Consider the following 19,676-nt stretch of genomic DNA (forward strand, 5'->3'; position numbering starts at 1 on the left):
TGACAAAGGGACAACAGGTGTCCTTTCAAGTACGAGGCACCTCGCTTCTCACAGGCACCGTAGCTGTACTACACTAGTACAGTGAAACCCCCTTTAAGACTCCCTCCCTTGTAAGACCCTGTTCTCAGATTTTCTGTTTATAACCTCTGTACTGAGATTAACCCTAATTTTAAGACTCCATTTTAAGACCTGATCATTTTTTGTGAGGGTCTTAAAAGGGGGGGGGGGGGTTCTACTGTACAGTATTTATAACGACGCATTCTCTCTTTTTCTCTGTCGCAGGTACAATCTTGTGTTCACAGTGTAAAATAAAGGACGACCCGAAATGTGAGGAGGATCCCCCCAACGCACAGCCCTGCTTTGACCCTGGGGACGGTATCCCGCAGGCTTGTTCCATCATACGGACTTTTAATGATGGTATGTGTGGCTGGCTGGATTCATCTTTGTCTCCATTGATACCATATTACTTTTGTAAATTCGTTTTTTTAAGAAGTCAACGGGTTTCTGTCTGTCGGCGTTTCTTTGCTCCTGTCTGTCTGGCTCTGTCTGTCTGTATCTGTCTGTTTGTCTGAGTGTCGGTCTTTCTGTCTGTGCCTCTCTGTGTCTCTTTGTGTCTGTCTGTCAGTCACAGCCTGGGTCTCTCTCTCTCTCTCTCTCTCTGTCTGTCTGTCTGTCTGTCTCTCAGTCGTGTGTGTGTTGGCGCGCGCGTGTGTGAATGCCTGCTTGCATGCATGCACATGCCCTTGCGTCTATATGTGCCTGTTTATGTGTTTTGCAGATGAGCAGATAAACTTCATGCGATCCTGTTCCACAGCCGAGGAGAGTGGATGCTTTGTAAACCCCAACAGTGGCCACAAAATTTGTGCGAAGATCTGTATCACGGATTACTGTAATGGACCATCTTCCTCTGTTATCTTGCTCAATAATTCTGTCCTGCTGTTCTGTGTTCTACTGATAGGACTGCTACTCAAAGAAAAATGATGATGCATTGACTTTTCCTCTTTTTTAATGTCCATCCAAACGTGAACCGGTTTTGTAAATATTTTTTTATTTATCTATCTCTGATTGATCCGTGTTTGATTTTTATCGTCTTTCATCCCCGTTGCTTTTCTTTTTTCTTTGGGTGTGAATGCATTTGTTGGCCAGTTTTATGTTTGTTTCTTGTTGAGATCTGTTGCATGTTGTTTGCAGTTTGTAATGGTACTGTCCTTGGTTTAATGTTATAGTTGTGTTACTGTTTTCAGTATTTCTTGGAAGTTCACATTTTAACATGATGCACACTTGTTTTCTGTGAAGTTTACTGTTGTGTCCCATTGGGTGAATAAAATTCCATTGCTAGCTGATGCATGAGTTCAGGATGTTTATTTTCACTGGTAGCTCTGTACATGTTCCATATTTTCAAACAAAGAAACAGATAGACAGAAATAAACAGAGACATGCCAAACACACACACACCAATGTGAAAAAACAAACTTTATTTCAAACGTGAAAAACCCTGAACTTTTCAAAAATCAAACAGCCCTCATAAAGTCAAAACACAAAGAACTATTTAGTCAGATATATGCATCACACGAAAGAACCTGTTTACACACTCTGCTTATATCCACCTTGATTAATCCGATAAGGAAATAAACAGTTACGTTCAGTGAAATTGTTCAAGCTGTCATGTTTGTTCATAAAATGAAAACAAAAACAACGCCCACATCATGGTTTGCATTGTGTATTAATACCAACTGTGAAAGCAAGCAAAACAAAAACATTTGCATGGTGCAAAATGAAACGCAAGAGCGTAAGAATATTACAGAGAAACACCAGCAATGCAGCTTATTATAAAGACACCCTCGTCATTATTATGTCTGAGGCTCTGGGCTTGCAACAGACAGCATATTAGCTGTGCAACAGGAACACAGGTTATGTCATGAAAGATAAGGTTTTTCATGAGGTTTCCCTTATCAGAGATGACAATGAAAAATAGTCAAAAGCAGGAAAAGGTGTTACAAGCTTCAAAATAAGAAATGAATGTCCAGTTTTGCATAGATTTCTTATCCCTGGATGAACAGAAGACAAGCAGTGATTCACACACGACCATGGTTCTGTTTACTGCTTCATAATGAATTAAACTCGTCCAACTCGTCATACCACACTGAAAACCAGGGGGAGTTGAAAAAGCGAATCTCATTTCAGTCTCATAGAAGTTTGAGTTGCTTTCTCCCTCGGGTAAGCCAGCAGCTGACCCAAGTTCTCTCCCTTAACACTACAGTTACACTGCATGGGGAATAAAACACTACCTGCAAAATGTCAAAGAACATCCTCTAAGGACCTTGCTGCCAAATTGTGTTCAGTTGAATACTGTAAAGAATGGAATGTAGCTGCATTTACAGAAGTGAGTAAAATTTCACATGTAGCAGCGGATAATTTTAGATATTCTTGAGTGTCCAAAACAGATCATATCACTGCAAGAAATACAAAAACACATACACACATGGAATGTAACAATCCAAAAAATAGAAGGAAAAAAACCCTAGTCAAAAAATTTGTTAACAAATCTGTAGTATGATCAACCTTCAAAAGAAGTCCTTAAAAACACACTTTTAACAAAATCGAAAGTTTATGAATCAGAACTTAACAGAAAAAGATACAAAGATAGTTTAAAACATTCAGCATGTTGAAAATCTTTTGTATTTAAAGCATTAAGTGCTATTGCCTTTAAAGACTTTGCTTCTGTTTAAATGCTGTTTGTTTTTCAATAGCTTCATTCCCAACCAACCCTCTTTGCAAATCACAAATATAACAAGAATATAATAAACTGCAGCACAAAAAAACCCACGACAATATCAAGCAAACAGCCGAGTAACACACAAAAAAGAATACTGGGAAAAGAAAGTTGTTGTCAGTAATACATAATGAGCTGTTTCATCATGACCATGTTGTGCATTTGTTTACTCCAGCTGTATGTTTATCATGCAAAGCAAAACAATTCTCCCACAGCAAAAATCACACAACGCACATGGCACACACAAAAAAGCACCTAAAGAAAACCTTGGTGTATCACACGCTCTGGTAAAATGCTGTACAGTAGTACCTGTGATGAAAGGACACCCTTGGGACAAAATAACAATTGACCCTCCACTTCAGTTAGTCTCTGACAACAGGTATCTTTCGGTAACGTTAGTGGACAATAGGTGTTTGGGGTGGGGTGTTGGGGCATCACATCAGTTGTACATTGATATTGATTGTGCTGAGAGATGTTTTCAGGAGAAAAAAACACCTTTAACAACATTCTACACACTTGAATATTATGAAACTGAGCATTTTCCCCTGAAATCAGCGTATGCTGCCTGAATGGCGGGGTAAAAACGGTCATACACGTAAAAATCCACTCGTACTAAAAACATGAGTGAACGTGGGAGTCTAAGCCAATGAACGAAAAAGAAGAAAAGAAGAAAAAAACTGAGCATTTCTACTATGCCAGTGAACACCAGCCCTGGTTTGGCAGCAAACTACATTAATCAGGTTATAGTAATTAAAATTGATGTCAGCTGACAATAGTCAAAAACTTTTGTTCGGATCACAAAAGCGTTTCCATACAATGGTCTTGCCTATGAAGCAACAGAATTAGATTCACATCCTTCCAATATATCCAAATCACAGAATTTCAAAGGAACTGAGCTAGTTTCACACAAACACGTGCACAGCTGCCCCTCCCCACCCGTACCCCCAACTCCCTCACACACACACATAAACATCTACCCATACGCACGGGCACACAAGCTTTTTCTCTCTATCTCTCTTGGTCCTCCCTTATTGCCCTCTCTCTCCTTCCCTCTTTCCCTACCCTCCACTTTCTATCTCTCACATAAAAAGTTATCTCACCTCCTCTCATTTTCAGACATGGGATTTAGAAAAAGTGATAATTAAGGAAAAAGAAGGTGGGGGTCTGGGGGCCGCAGAAGGTCCTCAGTAGGGTCCAGGGTCGACGCCCCTGGTCGGGGTCTGGGGGCGAAGCCCCCAGAAGCTGAAGGTTTTTAGTGTTTTAGACACACAAAAATGGCCCTGAAATGCATATTTCAGTTTAATCATAGCCCCCCCCCCCCCCCCCCCCCTTTCTCTTCCTTCCCATGTTTCTCAAATTAATTTTACGCTAAGACTCAAAATAAGGAGGAGAAAGAGAGAGAAAGAGAGAGAGAGAGAGAGAGAGAGAGAGAGAGAGAGAGAGGCGGGGGTGGGGGTGGGGGGTGGTGGCGTGTGACGGTGTGGTTTCAATGTTCTTACCTTGTCGGTGCCAAACGACCCCAGTGACTGATTACCCGACTGGGTTTTCAGGATAGTCAGGTGCTTGTTGCTTTTCAAGTGGCTTTTGAGGGCAGTCTTTCCATTGGAGCCGTAGTTGATAACATTAACATCGTTGCACAAAGTGCACTGAGCTTTTCCCGGCAAGTTGATTTTAGCAAAAGCATCGCCAACTTTCAGTTTCACGTCTTGTGTCTTCTGGCCTTTCTCGTATTTCCAGCTCAATGATACAACTTCATCGAGCCAGTCGAATCTCCAGAGATTTTTCTTGTACTTCTGCTGGTCAATTTCCCGGGCTAGAACGGTTTCGTCTCGCTTTAGCTTCCTCATCATTTTGGCAGGTGGCTCGAAGCGATGTAAAAATGGCGCCGAATCATTCTCATACGGTATGCTTATACTGAATCCCCGATAGCTACGTTGAAACGGTGATTGTAGGAGACAAAGAGCGCGTTCCCATACGGATCGACCAGCAACAGTCTAACCGTTTTAGGAACCAACCGTTCAAGAATAGTATGGAATGGAGCGTCGCGATCAGCGGACCGGCCGAAAAACTTGGGTCTATACCTACATATACCCCACAATTTTCTCAGCGGATTTGCACGAATCTCAAGAATGATCCCTGGAGCCTAAAAATTTACGGAATTCCGTAAATTTACGGAAGAATCCCATGTCTGCATTTTCTCCCTCTTCCCCGTATATATCTCTCTCCTCTTAACCATGTATTTTCGGCAGCTTTTTCTTTCACAGTAGAATGGTCCCTCTTTAGGGAGATAGCTGAGTGTAAAAAGATAAGTGTTTTTAAAAAAATGTAATATCCTTGTTCTTGTTTAATGAAAAATTATCCTCATCGTCCAACTCTTTTCCTCTTCCCTCCATCAACCCCGATAACACTTCCACCAATCCCCCTGCCCCCCTTTGTTTATCAGTCATTCTTCTCTTTCTTTCTCTTTCACTAAAGCTCACCCTACTCTCTCCCTTGCTCACCCCTCCCATCACCCCTCCCCCCCCCCCCCCTCTCCTACTTCTCTCCCCCTCATCTTTTTTTTCCCAGCAAATCCTTGTCTTTCTCAAATCTCTCTTCAAACATTATTGAGCTTGTCCAGCCTGAACACCCAGGCCCACTGACAGGGCATCTGGTCGAAAGGGATAACAGGTATGGTGAGCTCCAATCCGCCGAGCTTGCCCTTGCTCCAATCGATGGGTTGAGAATAGCCGAGCAGGGTGACGGTAGTTTGAGGAGAAGGTTGCGGGGAAGCCAGCAGGAAGTCCTGACTGCGAGGCCACTTCAGCACAATGGCGTACACGCTTTCACCAAATGTGTTCTTCTTGGAAGTGTACCTGGAATGCATGAAAGAAAACAATGCTTTATAATTATGAGGATATTTCTAAGGCGCAAATCCTTAAACAGTTCTAAGCACCTCTCAAAAACATACATACATAAACTATTCTGTACACAATTCCAAATCAAATAATTATACACTTTACAAAGTTTCAATCTAGTTTTACACACTCTTATTTCATTCGTGTGAATTTTATTGTGCTCCATCACCACACATCCTAAACAGAGTCGGGATGTTGTAATTTTGACTCAACTAAAGAACATGCATGATGAGATAAGTTGTTGGGCAGCTAGTCATGCACAGTCGAGCAGTAAGCAGTGCCGTCTAGGCTGTTGATTTAAAACTGGACGAATTTAATTGATAAAAGAAAAAGACCTATGAAGAAGGATGCTACCCGCCTGCAAAGAAAAAAAAGGAAACAAAATAAAAGAGAAAGGGCAAATAAGAAGGGTAGTAGCAGCATCTACATGCAACTGAGTTCTATAAAAAAAAGTTTTTAACAAAATCAAAAAAAGTAAGCGCAGTGCCGTCTGTCTCAGTGTGTATATCTAAAAAAAAATAAGGGGTTGGGGTACTTGTTCTTGTTGTTTTTTGTTTACTTGTTTGTTTGCTTTTTGTTTCTATCACTATAATATACTTACTCAAATTTTCACCTCTTCTCTGGCAACATATAGGCCAGACTGAATTTTGCTATTCTTATTTTGTTTCTCACGTTCAATCCTTCTGGGGTTGTTTTCCTTAAGAAGTAAGTACAACAATATAAAGCTAAATACACATAATTGGCAACTGACATATCCATCTATGCACACACATACATATATACAAACACAAGCGTGTGTACGCACACAAACACCATACACACACTCTCATTGCTTACCAAACACCTGGCTGCTGTGTGTCATTCTGGAAGAGCCAGGGGCGAGTGGAGTAGATGGCGTCACTATTTACCCTCAGCCATTGGCCGATCTCGCGCAGACGCTCCTCAAATATGGGAGCGATGATTCCATCCCTTCTGGGTCCAACGTTTAGCAGCAGGTTTCCACCACAGCTGAAAGTAAATGAGGAACAATGTTTCAGCAAGTTCATCTGAGTGGTACTGATTCTATGTCACCAGATTTCCTTTGGAAGGTGAGTACATGTATTCATTTGAGACTCAATGGAGTCTTTACAAAAAAGTACCATTTGCACTGGTGTCCTTTTCTTAAGTAAACAAAATAAAATCTTGAGTTCGTTTGTAATAAATACATCCATTTAGACAATAAAATAGATAACAGTTTCATTTTGTTTTCAACAAAATACTGAGAAAGACAACTTGATGAAAACTTTACAATTACCTTTTGACCTCAGGCAATCCCAAAAATAGAATTTAAACTCCATGACTCTATCTTAAATCAAAACCACTTTACATGAAAACCAATCTACAAACAGTCTCGCAGTTGTATCCCAGGATATCCTCTTAAAACTTTCTCCCTTTTTTTTCAAACAAAGTAGACAATCAATCAAAGTTTTCAACAGATATTTTCATCACCTTCCAATGTAGTTAAAAGAAAGAAAGAAAAAAGGGAAAAGAAGCGACAATGTTTATGAGACATATGAAAGTGTGTCAGACATATAAGTCACTCCATAACTCAAGTGCTAAGATGTTAAAAAAACCAATTCAGAACATTAATCAATGATACAGAAAAATTAAACCTGTACAAGATATTAGACCATTCCATAAAAGACAGAAGTTAGTCCTGTACTTTCCGGGTCACCGACAAGCAGAGCTGAACAATGTCCAGCAAATTTCATCATTTAAATACTTTATGGGTACACTAAATAATGACCCACAACCCAGAGCTGTATCTTTATATAAGCAAGAAGAAAAGGCAAGAACCAAACAACCTGCATGCAAGAAAACTCTGAGAAGTTAGAACACAGCACGTTCCACTGAGAACTATACGGTCTGCAGAAGAATTCATGCAGCTCTTTTAGTACAATGACTTTGAGGACACACTGCAAAAGCTCACATGCAAGACCAACAAAAAGGCCTAGAAAACGCTGCCTATGATTATATAACTACAGGTATCACTCCAGCTACAGATGCATGCACAGGTAACAATGTGCTCATACACACACCTGACCACCTGTACCAGGAGAGTAATCAGATGTGCTGTGTCATGAACATCACTCAGCGAAGCTTCTCTGCGATAACACCAGCCTCTCTTGTAAACTGTGGTAGAGTCTTCAAACTTTCTCTGCTGCAGAGTCTCTGTTTCAGCAAAATTCATGAAGTCTTACTAGTTGTAGCAACTTTCTTGAGCCAAAGGAGCGAAAGGCAAGAGTTGCACTCACAGAAACCAAAGTAATGAAATTCTACCTCAAGAATGAGTCGGGGAAAAAAAGTTCAGAAAATGCAAACGAGAACATAAAGGGAATATAACCTGATAGACCCCCCCACCCCACAAAAAACAAGAAGGGCAAAGCCCATACGACTCACATGCTTGACCTTGACCTTTACATGACCTTGACCTTCAGGGTCAAGGTCAAATAACTAAACCTAGTAATGACATCATACACTAAGAACTGCTTTAGACATTTTTCCTACCAAAATACAATGTGACCTTGACCCAAGGTGAAGGTCATCCAAGGTCATGCAACACAAAGCTGTTCATTCAAGACATAGGAAGTACAATGGTGCTTATTGGCTCTTTCTACCATGAGATATGGTCACTTTTAGTGGTTCACTACCTTATTTTGGTCACATTTCATAAGGGTCAAAGTGACCTTGACCTTGATCATATGTGACCAAATGTGTCTCATGATGAAAGCATAACATGTGCCCCACATAATTTGTAAGTTTGAAACAGTTATCTTCCATAGTTCAGGGTCAAGGTCACTTCAAAATATGTATACAATCCAACTTTGAAGAGCTCCTGTGACCTTGACCTTGAAGCAAGGTAAACCAAACTGGTATCAAAAGATGGGGCTTACTTTGCTCTATATATCATATATAGGTGAGGTATTCAATCTCAAAAACTTCAGAGAAAATGGGGAAAATGAGAACAATAGCTGTTTTTTAGGCAACATTTATGGCCCCTGCGACCTTGACCTTGAAGCAAGGTCAAGATGCTATGTATGTTTTTTGGGGCCTTGTCATCATACACCATCTTGCCAAATTTGGTACTGATAGACTGAATAGTGTCCAAGAAATATCCAACGTTAAAGTTTTCCGGACGGCCGGACGGACGGACGTCCGGACGGACGGACGGACGGACGACTCGGGTGAGTACATAGACTCACTTTTGCTTCGCATGTGAGTCAAAAAAGGAAGAATAACAAAATTATGCTTTCAATTCCAACCAGCCGCACTGAGTAAACTCTTAAATGGGTTTCGGCAACAGCATTCAGCAGTCTCAAAATACCGAAAACGATTCTTTTTCTGCAGTCAGGAAAACACCAAAAGCAGCTGAAGCATATGAAGCATGAAGCACGTCAAGGCGGTTTGGCACGAGAACTCTTTACACTAGCTGTTCCAAACAGTACTACATTTAACTTAAACCCAAAATCTTAACAACCAGTATAAAAAAAAAGTAGGGAAAATGATTGATTAACAAGCATGTGCCATCTTGTAACATTATCAGAGACTAACAGAGTCAAGAGAAGATATCTAATATGAAAGTACCCATACCTGACTGCCTCAACCAGTTGAGTGATAAGATCCTGTGTTGATTCAATATCACTTAGTTTTATATTTCTGCGGTACGCCCATGCACCTTTATCCACTGTGGAACAATCTTCCCATTTACGTTTCTGAAGTTTTCCTGAAATTCAAAGAGGGGAGCTTGAGAAGACATAAAATGAACAGGAAAAGAGTCAGACTGTATTTAAACGTCACTGATCTTTCTCCTTTTTCTGAATTAATTCTCCCTCACCACTGATCTTTCCAAAGGAGTGTTTGTTTCTGCACATAAGCTCACCAGAATAATACTATCATAATAAGCTTTTACTGATTCATACATGTACAAAGGAATTGTACTCTCTTCAATCTTCTTCTTTGTCATTTATTTACAAAGTCAATACAAAAGACACACCATTAATTTGATTTCTGTGAGGCTTGTCCAGTTGCATGGAAGTCCATGATCTAATGATTCATCCCATTGCAAGTCTCAATTAACAACATGTGTTTCTGAAAAGATCCAAGCCCCTCCCCCCACCCCACATGACAATGAATGACACATACAATCTACCCAGTGTGAGAAGAAAAGTCACAATTGTGTCTATATTATATATTTAGCAAAATTTACTTTGCAGAATCTAGCCCATCACCTAGTTCCGAACTGGACAGCTTATCAGTCAGTACTTGTACAAATAATCCTGTTCAATATGCAACTGTCAAAAATCGTCCTTGATATAATATTTGTATAAAGCATCACATTTTCAAAGAAAAGCACATTCATTACAGGGGCGGATCAGTTCATTTTATGGGGGGGTTTCCAAAAGTATATTGTGAAGATATGGGTGTGAAGGCGCGAAGCGCCGAGCCGACGGCGCGAAGCGCCTAGCTTGCTAGGGGGGTCCGGGGGCATGCCCCCCCCGGAAAATTTTGAAAAAAAGGATGCAAAATGGTGCAATCTGGTGCATTCTGAGGATGATCATTACCAGTTTCAGGCAGCAGATTTTGTCACTGATTAATACCCCAAACAACAACAACAACCCCAAAAAACACACCCCAAAAACAAAAACAATTTTGGCTGGGGGGGGGGGGGGGGGAGTGTTTCCGGAAACCCCAGAAACCCCCCCCCCCCCCTCGTCCGCCCCTGCATTAATTTGCAGATATCAAACCAAGTGACAGTAAAAACTATGCCCAAGTGAACAAGTTCAGTTATGTATACATAATTCCATTATGTATTAGCATTACAATACCATGAATCATGAATAACTGCAAATTTTCATCAAAAATGTCAAACCTGGATTATAGTGGTCATGGCATGTCAAATATCCGCCATGCTTACACATGGTATCAGTCCCCCATCGGTCGTTCACAACCACAGTGTCTTTCACTGGACTGCACACACCAAACAGATACAATGCAGAGTGCAACACACTCAGGCATGCAGCAAAACCATACCTAGGTTGTCTTTTCGTTAACATGAAGATCTCACAACCTGATCAGTGTACACTCACACACACACATACACAACCGTACAGTGAAATATACCACGCATGCAAAAACATACTCATGTACATACATTGAATCCTTTAGCCTTTCACCAAAATAAAAAAGTCCATGTTTCCGATACCCACACCAACCCTAATTTTCTTACCATCGCCAAAAATTAAAACATGAAACACAAAAGATCTTGCAGGTTGTACAAGGAAACTTTCTCTTATCTGACATCCAGGAGGTACAGCTCACATTATTTTCGTCCAAAGAAAGGCACAGGCAACTGTGTTAATAGAAATTCAACCCCCCCCCCAAAAAACTTTTTTCTAAAAAGGAGCCAACCTACCGACAGTGTCAATGGAAACAAGCCTTGGGGCCTTACCTGTCATTATACAACCAGGCAAGAAAATTGGTTGAATTCCAGTATGTGGAGTTACCCTCCCAGTCACCGTCTGACCAGATGATATCTGGCTTGTATCTCTGAACCAGCTCATACAGCTCTGGCATTGTCTTCCTCTGAAAATTATGAGACAAAAAGATGGTTCTTTCTTCAGTCAGAACTGATTGACATCATGTACAAATTTGTGAAGACTTTGGTGCTTGTTGATATAAGAGAGAGATAGAAAGGGGGGAGGGGAGACAGAGAAAGAAAGAAAGAGAGAGAGAGAGAGAGAGAGAGAGAGAGAGAGAGAGAGAGAGAGAGAGAGAGAGAGAGAGAGAGAGAGAGAAATAGGATGACAGTGTGTGTCTGTATGTGTGTTTGTGTGTGTGTGTGTGTGACAGTATGCAGAGCTGAGTTGTTGACATTGAAGATTTTATGAACAGAAATTCTGAAAAAGCAAGGTCTTAATTAAAAAGGGGAAAGTCTGTGAGGATATCAAAAGAGAGGGGGAAGGGGGAGAGGGCAATGTTGCTACCAGGCTCAAAGGATAATAAGTCAGGTTGACCTTGATTGATAATGTATACGGTATGTTAAAATACCCTGGCTACAATAAAAAAACAAAAACATTAGGTCAAAAGACTTCCTACATTTCAAAACTTTCAGACGGCCAACAGGCAAGGGGTCAGAACCATGCGTCCGATCAATAAAGTATTCTTCAGTGACCGAAGAAGGAGGCCTGAGAACAAGGCTTGGGGGTTCCACTGTACTGGATAAAGAGAGAATACTACATGGCTTGCTGTGTCGTACCAGATTTACACAAGTTTTTTTTTTTAAATATTGAACTGCGAGCGAAAGCGAGCTGTTCACTATTTGAAAAAGCAACGAGTGTAAATCTGGTACGAAACAGCAAGCCATGTAGTATTCTGTTTATCCGACATACTGTACTTACGTGTATTTTACTGAAAATGTCCTGCAGTCGAAGCAGCTAAATTAAAGACGCTTGTTTTGGAACCTCCATCTCTTCTAAAGCCTCGTGCAATCTATTACGTCAAAGTAAAGAAACGTCACTCTGAAAGTGTGGCGTGACGTGTTAGTTCTAACAAGAAGAGCAAACGCTCGATCGAGTCACTTTCGCAGTTCTGAATATTATATGAGGCATCAGATGGACAGGAAGAAATTGCTATTCACAACACAATGAGTCACGTTCACATAAAATTTGAGCCCGGTCACTTTTATAGTTTCCGAGAAAAGCCCAACGTTAAGTTGTGTGTTGCCGAACAGAAAAGGCTAGTTATCTCCCTTGTTTTTCTGATAACGTTCGTAAAAGGCTACAGATGTAAATACTTTGATGTAAAGAATAATCCTACAAAGTTTCAATCACATCCGATGAACTTTGTCAAAGATATAAAATGTCTAATTTTTCCTTTGACACTGACCTGTGACCTTGAAAAAGGTCAAAGGTCAACGAAACCATCGTTAAAGTGTAGAGGTCATTGGAGGTCACGACTAAACAAAATATGAGCCCGATCGCTTGATAGTTTCCGAGAAAAGTCCAACGTTAAGGTGGTGTCTACGGACGGCCGGCCGGACGGCCGGCCGGACGGCCGGCCGGACAGACTAACACTGACCGATTACATAGAGTCACTTTTTCTCAAGTGACTCAAAAATGTATCGAGGGTAATTAGCGAGCGCAATTTTTTTTCTATTAATGACGTTTGTCTCAGTGACTTTGGCATCATAAGCAGTGGAAAAACAGGTCCCTGCCAGACTTGCTTGACATGACCTCATTTACATGATATACACACATGTGATTTGAACGATTATTATCTCACGGGTGTCTCTCTCACGTATGTAGGATAAAGTTTTTTGTGTAATAGTTGAAGAGTGAGCAAAAGCCACACCTTGCAGAATACAAGATCATACATCATTTTGCAGACTTACAGCCACAAAGTCATTGGTGGTAAAGTTGTTAGCCATGTCTTGCAGGAAAAGAGGGTTGAAGAACTCCAGCAATGAATGGTAGGTGCCAAACTTCAGGTCAGTCGACTTGCGGATAGCACTTGCAAGGTCACCTGAAATAAGTACATGACACCATACATATTAGCTACTACATGACCAAATAGAATTCTATTTTGATTGACAAGAATAACATTTTACTGTGTGCCCTCTAAGGCATACAGAACATGTCAAAAGTAGCACGTCTTTGAATCCCATAATGATCATTACGAACAAATAATCCTTTCAAACTCTAGGGGGGAGGGGGCATTGGCGGAGACACATAGATACAAGCACAATAATTGTCATGCTAGACCATCTTTTTGGCATTATGTAATTGTAAATGCTTTTGCCACAAACAGCATCAACAGACAGAGTTGCTCACATTAAAATGTTGACTGCATGATGAGGTCAACCATTCTGGTATCAGCAAAATAAATTATAAACTTGATTTAAAGTTTAATAAAAAATTGTTTAAAAAAGAAACTGATTTGGTGATTAAAATTGTTTTACTTTTAACAGTTATAACTTATATCATGTACAACTATGTGTCTTCATACAGCCTTTAACCTGAGATCACAGCCAACCAAAAGGGTCTGAAGCTGCCAATTGATTAATTTAGGCTCATGTAATTGTAAAAGCATTTAACTTACCCACAAGATCTCTGTTGGGACCCACATCCATTGAGTTCCAGTTCCAGGAATACTTGGACGGCCAATTGCAAAATCCTTCATGGTGCTTTGTTGTCAACACCACATACCTATAAGTATAAAATAGAGAAATGTACCACAGTTATACAAATGAAAACAGATTTCTTCTTTCCGTCATATTGATGAAGACTGGAAACATTGTAACTTGTAAGATCAGTATCTGCAGTCCAAGTAATAATAAAGTTGATGAGGTCTAATTTTACGACTTCTACAAGTACAAGTAATGGGCGTTCCTGCGATGGGTGTCCCCTTGGTGTTGCAAGAGTTTAGGACTAGGAGTCTTCCCACTCCCAGCTCTCGTAAGATATCTGTCCAACATGCTTTGCTATATATCAGACATGAGACCAGCAAATGTTCCAAAAGTAGGAAAGTAAGCCGGGGTCCAGGGGCAACGCCCCGGTAGGGGGTTAGAATTATAAAGGCCATTTTGGGGCCTCTCCTGATAGCAAAAAAATTAGATCATGCCTTTTTAAAAAGCTATAAAAACTACAAGAATAATGTTTTAGCATTTTAAACAAAAGTGTAATTTATAACAATCACACACACACACAAAACTGACTTGAAAACTTTCAGAACCAACACATTTTTTCCACCAAGTTCGTATTTCACCACGCAGTGGCCGTTGTCGCACCGGGAATGGATATCTTGCCGATACTGTCGCCAATGAGCTGGCGCCTTTCTTTCTTGTTGATAATGACAGTCACTTCTTCTGACAGCCAGTTGGCTTTCCATTTGTTTTTCACATTTTGGTCGTCGATCGTAAGAGCTTCCACAGCCGACAAAACAATACGGAATCCAGACGCCATGATGCTACCTTTTTCACCTTCGGCTTTTGGAGATCGGCAGCCAATCAAAACAACCCGCAAACCTGCCATCGGTGAATAATTAGGCCTAGGCCGATAATCGTCGGAGATCGACAGCCAATCAAACGCGACCCATGATACTGCTATAGGTTCACGCGAGTGCTGGGGTGCGAATGCACAGACTTCAGATGGACACAGCTTCAGCCGAACGGTTCATACCACCACCACCCCTCCCCCCCACCTTTTTTTTCTCAACGAATTTGCATCGATCTCAAGAATGGTCTGCGAGCTAAATTCGGACCAGTCCCATGTCTGATATATATATCCCATGACCTCCCTTCTTTGTCTCTGTAAATGTACTCTAGGTATATTTCTTGTATTGCCATTGTTCTCTTGTTACATCTATGATGTAACTATTGCACTCTTATAACACATAAAATAGTTGATAAATAAGGGTGCACGAAATACATCATAGATCATTAGATGGCTCTACTTTTTGTCGTCTTTGACATTCCAAAATGCACATGTACCTATCGACCGGATGTGCAAAACCACGCTTTTGAGAACTTGCGCGAGAGTCGTTCAGTGCTATAGCTGAGTTTTAGTCTCGACTTGCCGAGACTATCATCACAGCGTCATAGATATCATGACGTCTGTCGTCCATCGCGTCATATTCTGGGGACGTACCCTGTTATGTTTCCTTCCATTCTCTTGTGATCAACATGACAAGCCGTATGTGTTTGAGTGTGTGTGCTCGTTGGTGCCGGCTCTCTCAACTAAAACAGAAGTCAAACTAGCAATCGTTAAAAACCCAGTCCGTCCGACCAGCACTGCTATGTTCAGCCTATGCTCTTGTGAAGTTATAAGCGTGCTCAGTACACACGCCCTTATCGGTACATCATCGACTACGATTGTTCTCTGGACAAGCTATTTAATGCATTTTGTGAGTATTTCTAGCTCTTCTGTGGCGCAGTAGGCCCTATAGACGACGAAGGTGTCCAAGATCTCAGGAGATGCGTGTGTAACCACTAGGTATTCAGTCAAATCCGCGTAAGAGGCTTTCAACTGACGGGGACAACCAAGCCACCATTATGCACCGACTTGACATAGAATGTAGATCATGCAACAGACGTGCCTTTAGAATAAGGTATGTGCAGAGGTGCCTCATCTGAACAGACAACTAAAGCTTGATGTTTCCGTCACACTTTGTCTTTTAGATCTTCATGGGATATACAGGTTACAAGTACAACACTCTTGATTTTTTATATGGCTTGTATTTCAGTCAAGACCCAGCGGGAATGTCAAAGGGACTCACTCGCCAAAGGCTCGTGATTCCCTTGATATTCATCCGCTGGGTCTTGACTGAAATACAAGCCATATAAAAAAAACACTCGTGTTGTAACCTCTATTATGTGCTTCGACGGTCGCTTGAGCTTGAAAAAACAAGAGGGTCTAAACACCAGGAAAAATTAACTATGGAAATACGAAAATCCAAGAATATCCAGGCATGAAAACTGAAAAAAAAAAAAATACTGAAAAAAAAATTCGAAGGCGCGTAGCGCCAAGTTTTGCAGGCGCGTAGCGCCAAGTTTCGCAGGCACGAAGCGCCAAGACTTCTAGGGGGGTCCGGGGGCTTGCTCCCCCGGAAATTTTTTTTTTCAAGGGTGCAATTTGGTGCAATCTGGGGCTATCTGAGCCTTAAAATTGGATTCAAACATGGCCCCAAAACTATTTTACTATAACTGTGACTAGGAAAAAAAAAAAAAAAAAAAAAAAAAAAAAAAAAAAAAAAATTAAAAAAAAAAAAAAAAAGGAAAAATACGGAAATTAAAAAAAAATACGGTTTATTTTTTTCAAAAATACGGAAAATACGGAAAATACGGAGAATTTTCATGCCTGATATCTGTAAACTACTTAAATACTAGTGCTTGTATTTTAAGAAACATGCATACATATGTGTGAGAGTCTGGAAAATGTTTGTGTTTACAAATTACATGTTTCAACCCAATTTAAATCCGTTGCACTGTTAGTGTTAATTACAAAATAGTAGTCAAAGTGGACCAAAAGTGGGTGTATTTCCTGTAGGTGCACTTCCTGTGGACATTTTTTATGCATACGGGGAATGCACCCGGTTGCAGTTCCTGAGGGAAACAGATCACACTGAATCTCGTGCCGTACATGAGACTGCCATAAATTAATGGCCGGCTGAATGCAGTTTTAATTTGCATGATAAAACTGCTACGCTGTATTGATCAAAAGCACATAGTGACATACTACTTGACATCCCAGCAGGAGGTTGAACATGTATTCATGGGTGCAACCTGGAAAATTCCAAAAACCAGCAAAAGTTGGGGTCCAGTTTTTTTAGTATTTAAAATGCAAAAAAACCCCTCTCCTGGAACAAAAACATCGGCAGCCGATGAAACCAAAAACCGGCTGCCGGCATGTAGCCGGCAGAGTTGCACCCATGTGTATTAAACAGCTGACAGAACGTTTCTAGTTTAACAAACTTCTGGTGAAAAAGTTATTTTTGAAGGTGTACATAGCAAAGTGTCGAGTGACCTCCAACAAGATCCGAGAAAACTATAAGTAAATGCACCTGGGTGCATTCCCTGTATGCAGGAAAACTGACAACAGGAAGTGCACCTACAGGAAATGCACCCACATGTGGTCGACATAGAACCCTTCTGTGTTAATGAAATTGCTAAATTTAATTATCATTACCGTGCGCCTGATGCCTGGAATATTTCTGCCCACTGGTGTGGATCGTAGAACTCTGCGGTGAACTGAGGCGCAAAGTCGGCATACGTGAAACCTGGAGGATAGTTCTCTTGCATAAATTGAACAACACTCGGAACCGGTTTAGGACCTTTCCAATAGTACCAAAACCAGGCGCCATGATAACTAGGAACTGAAAACACGCCCCAGTGCAGGAAAATTCCAAACTTTGCCTCGTCGTACCATTGAGGCAAGGGTCTGCTGTCAAGCGATTGCCAGTTCGGTTCATAGCGAATGCCTACAGATTTATCGCAAAGAAGTGCAACGGTCAACAATGCTAAGGATGGCAACATTCTTCCTGTATAATCATTCAAGTCTAGAAGAAGGAAGTCGGTTTGTTTGGAAGCAGTTCAAGTCTCCTCATGCGGTCCGACTAAACTACGCGCCAGCACGCGCTAGCACGCGCCAGCACGCGCTAGCACGCGCCAGCTTGAACCATAGCACTTATATACTTTATTTTTATATTTCTAGTTAGTTCATCGTCCATTCTCACATAATACAAAATTTCAAACTTCAATGATAAAAAATACGGAAGTTATGACGAGTTTAAGGAGAGCTAATGCACTACTCTCAAATCCGACGATTGTCGGACATGGAGCCACGGCCTTAGCTAGGATAGCTCTCCTATAACGCGTCTTAGCTATCGTAAATTTTATCACTGAAGTTTGAAATTTTGTATAATGTAAGAACTGACGATGGAATGACTAGAAACATACAGATAAATTATATAACAGCTATGAATCTCAGTAGCGTCCACTTAAATTTGGTAGCGTGCAGTAGTCCGGATTTTGTCGGATTTGAGAGAAGCGCATTAGCTCGCCTAAAACCCGTCATAACTACTGAAATGTTCAACACTCAAGCTTGAAATTTTGTTTTTTGTAAGAATGGACAATTAACTATATAGAATATAAAAATAAATTATGTAAGTGTTATGGATCACCGGGTAGCGTCTACTTCAAAGTGGTAGCTTGCAGGCTGTTACCGCTTTAGTCAATGGCGGAAATCGTCGGATTTGAGAGTAGTGCATTAGCTCTCCTTAAACTCGTCATAACTTCCGTATTTTTCATCATTGAAGTTTGAAATGTTGTATTATGTGAGAAAGGACGATGAACTAACTAGAAATATAAAAATAAAGTATATAAGTGCTATGGTTCAAGCTGGCGCGTGCTGGCGCCTAGTTTGAAGTAGACGCTACCCAGTGATCCATAACACTTACATAATTTATTTTTATAGTCTATATAGTTCATTGTCCATTCTTACATAATACAAAATTTCAAGCTTGAGTGTTGAACATTTCAGTAGTTATGACGTGTTTTAGTCGAGCCGGCTAATGCGCTTCTCTCAAATCCGACAAAATCCCGCCGCCGGGCAGTGACTAAAACTGCGCACTACCAATTTTAAGTGGACGCTACTGAGATTCATAGCTGTTATATGATTTATCTGTATGTTTCTAGTCATTCCATCGTCAGTTCTTACATTATACAAAATTTCAAACTTCAGTGATTAAAAACAATGTCGGATACGGAGTCATTCGTTCGAACACAGTCAGTCGGATGCAGAGCCACTCATTCCTCTGTGTGTGTGTGTGATCCATAGCACTTACATACTTTATTTTTATATTTTTTGTTAGATCATCGTCCATTCTCACATAATACAAAATGTCAATTTTCAATGATGAAAATTACGGAAGTTATGACAAAACTTCGACATTGACTGAATACAGACATAATGCATACCAACTGCACAACCACTTTGAAGCAGGCACTGCCTTGACCTGTATCATTTATGTTACTTTATTCTTTAATTATACACAATTTCAGCTCCATAAATCAAAATGGTGATGGTTGTGTTGGATGATAGCAGAACTGCTAGGATAGTCTCAACTTCAAAGAACTTAATTAGGACCAGCATTAGCCTTATAATTATACAACTGTTGAACACGAAGCCGGTGGCGATCTGTCGGCAACTATTTTCAGTGAAGTATTTGAGCAGCAACAATGGAAAGATACGTCAGTCATGTATTTGCCATTATGTCAAAGAAGGGCGTTGTTGGGTTTTTTTTTCGTCGGAAAGGGTTTGAAGTTTTTGAGCAGAGATATGCATAAGTTCAACGGAAGGATCCGCGGATGGCAGGCTTTCTTTCTTCTTTCTGTCGGTATGAACAAGAAAGGGGTGTTCTTCTGCCAAGAAGTTAAGGGGCGTTCTTTCGGCAAGCCTTTGAAGGTGTTGAGC

At 40.7% G+C, this 19,676-nt stretch overlaps 2 protein-coding genes across 2 annotated transcripts in view; both read right to left on the reverse strand.

Annotated features, from left to right (window-relative positions):
- The window catches only part of LOC138959495 (activating transcription factor 7-interacting protein 1-like), a 364,173-nt gene that overhangs the window by 274,456 nt on the left and 70,041 nt on the right, over nt 1-19,676 (reverse strand). The gene's annotated exons all lie outside the window — the stretch shown is intronic.
- On the reverse strand, nt 1,461-17,803 carry LOC138959482 (alpha-L-fucosidase-like). Its single transcript, XM_070330996.1, has 8 exons — nt 17,391-17,803; nt 13,807-13,913; nt 13,100-13,230; nt 11,159-11,292; nt 10,580-10,677; nt 9,301-9,433; nt 6,508-6,678; nt 1,461-5,628 (listed from the first exon to the last, which is right to left on the reverse strand). Exons 1-8 carry the CDS (start codon nt 17,735-17,737, stop codon nt 5,370-5,372), a joined length of 1,380 nt encoding a protein of 459 aa, XP_070187097.1. The 5' UTR covers nt 17,738-17,803; the 3' UTR covers nt 1,461-5,369.

The sequence above is a fragment of the Littorina saxatilis genome, linkage group LG2 (genome assembly GCF_037325665.1).
Source record: "Littorina saxatilis isolate snail1 linkage group LG2, US_GU_Lsax_2.0, whole genome shotgun sequence".
Lineage (NCBI taxonomy): Eukaryota > Metazoa > Mollusca > Gastropoda > Littorinimorpha > Littorinidae > Littorina > Littorina saxatilis.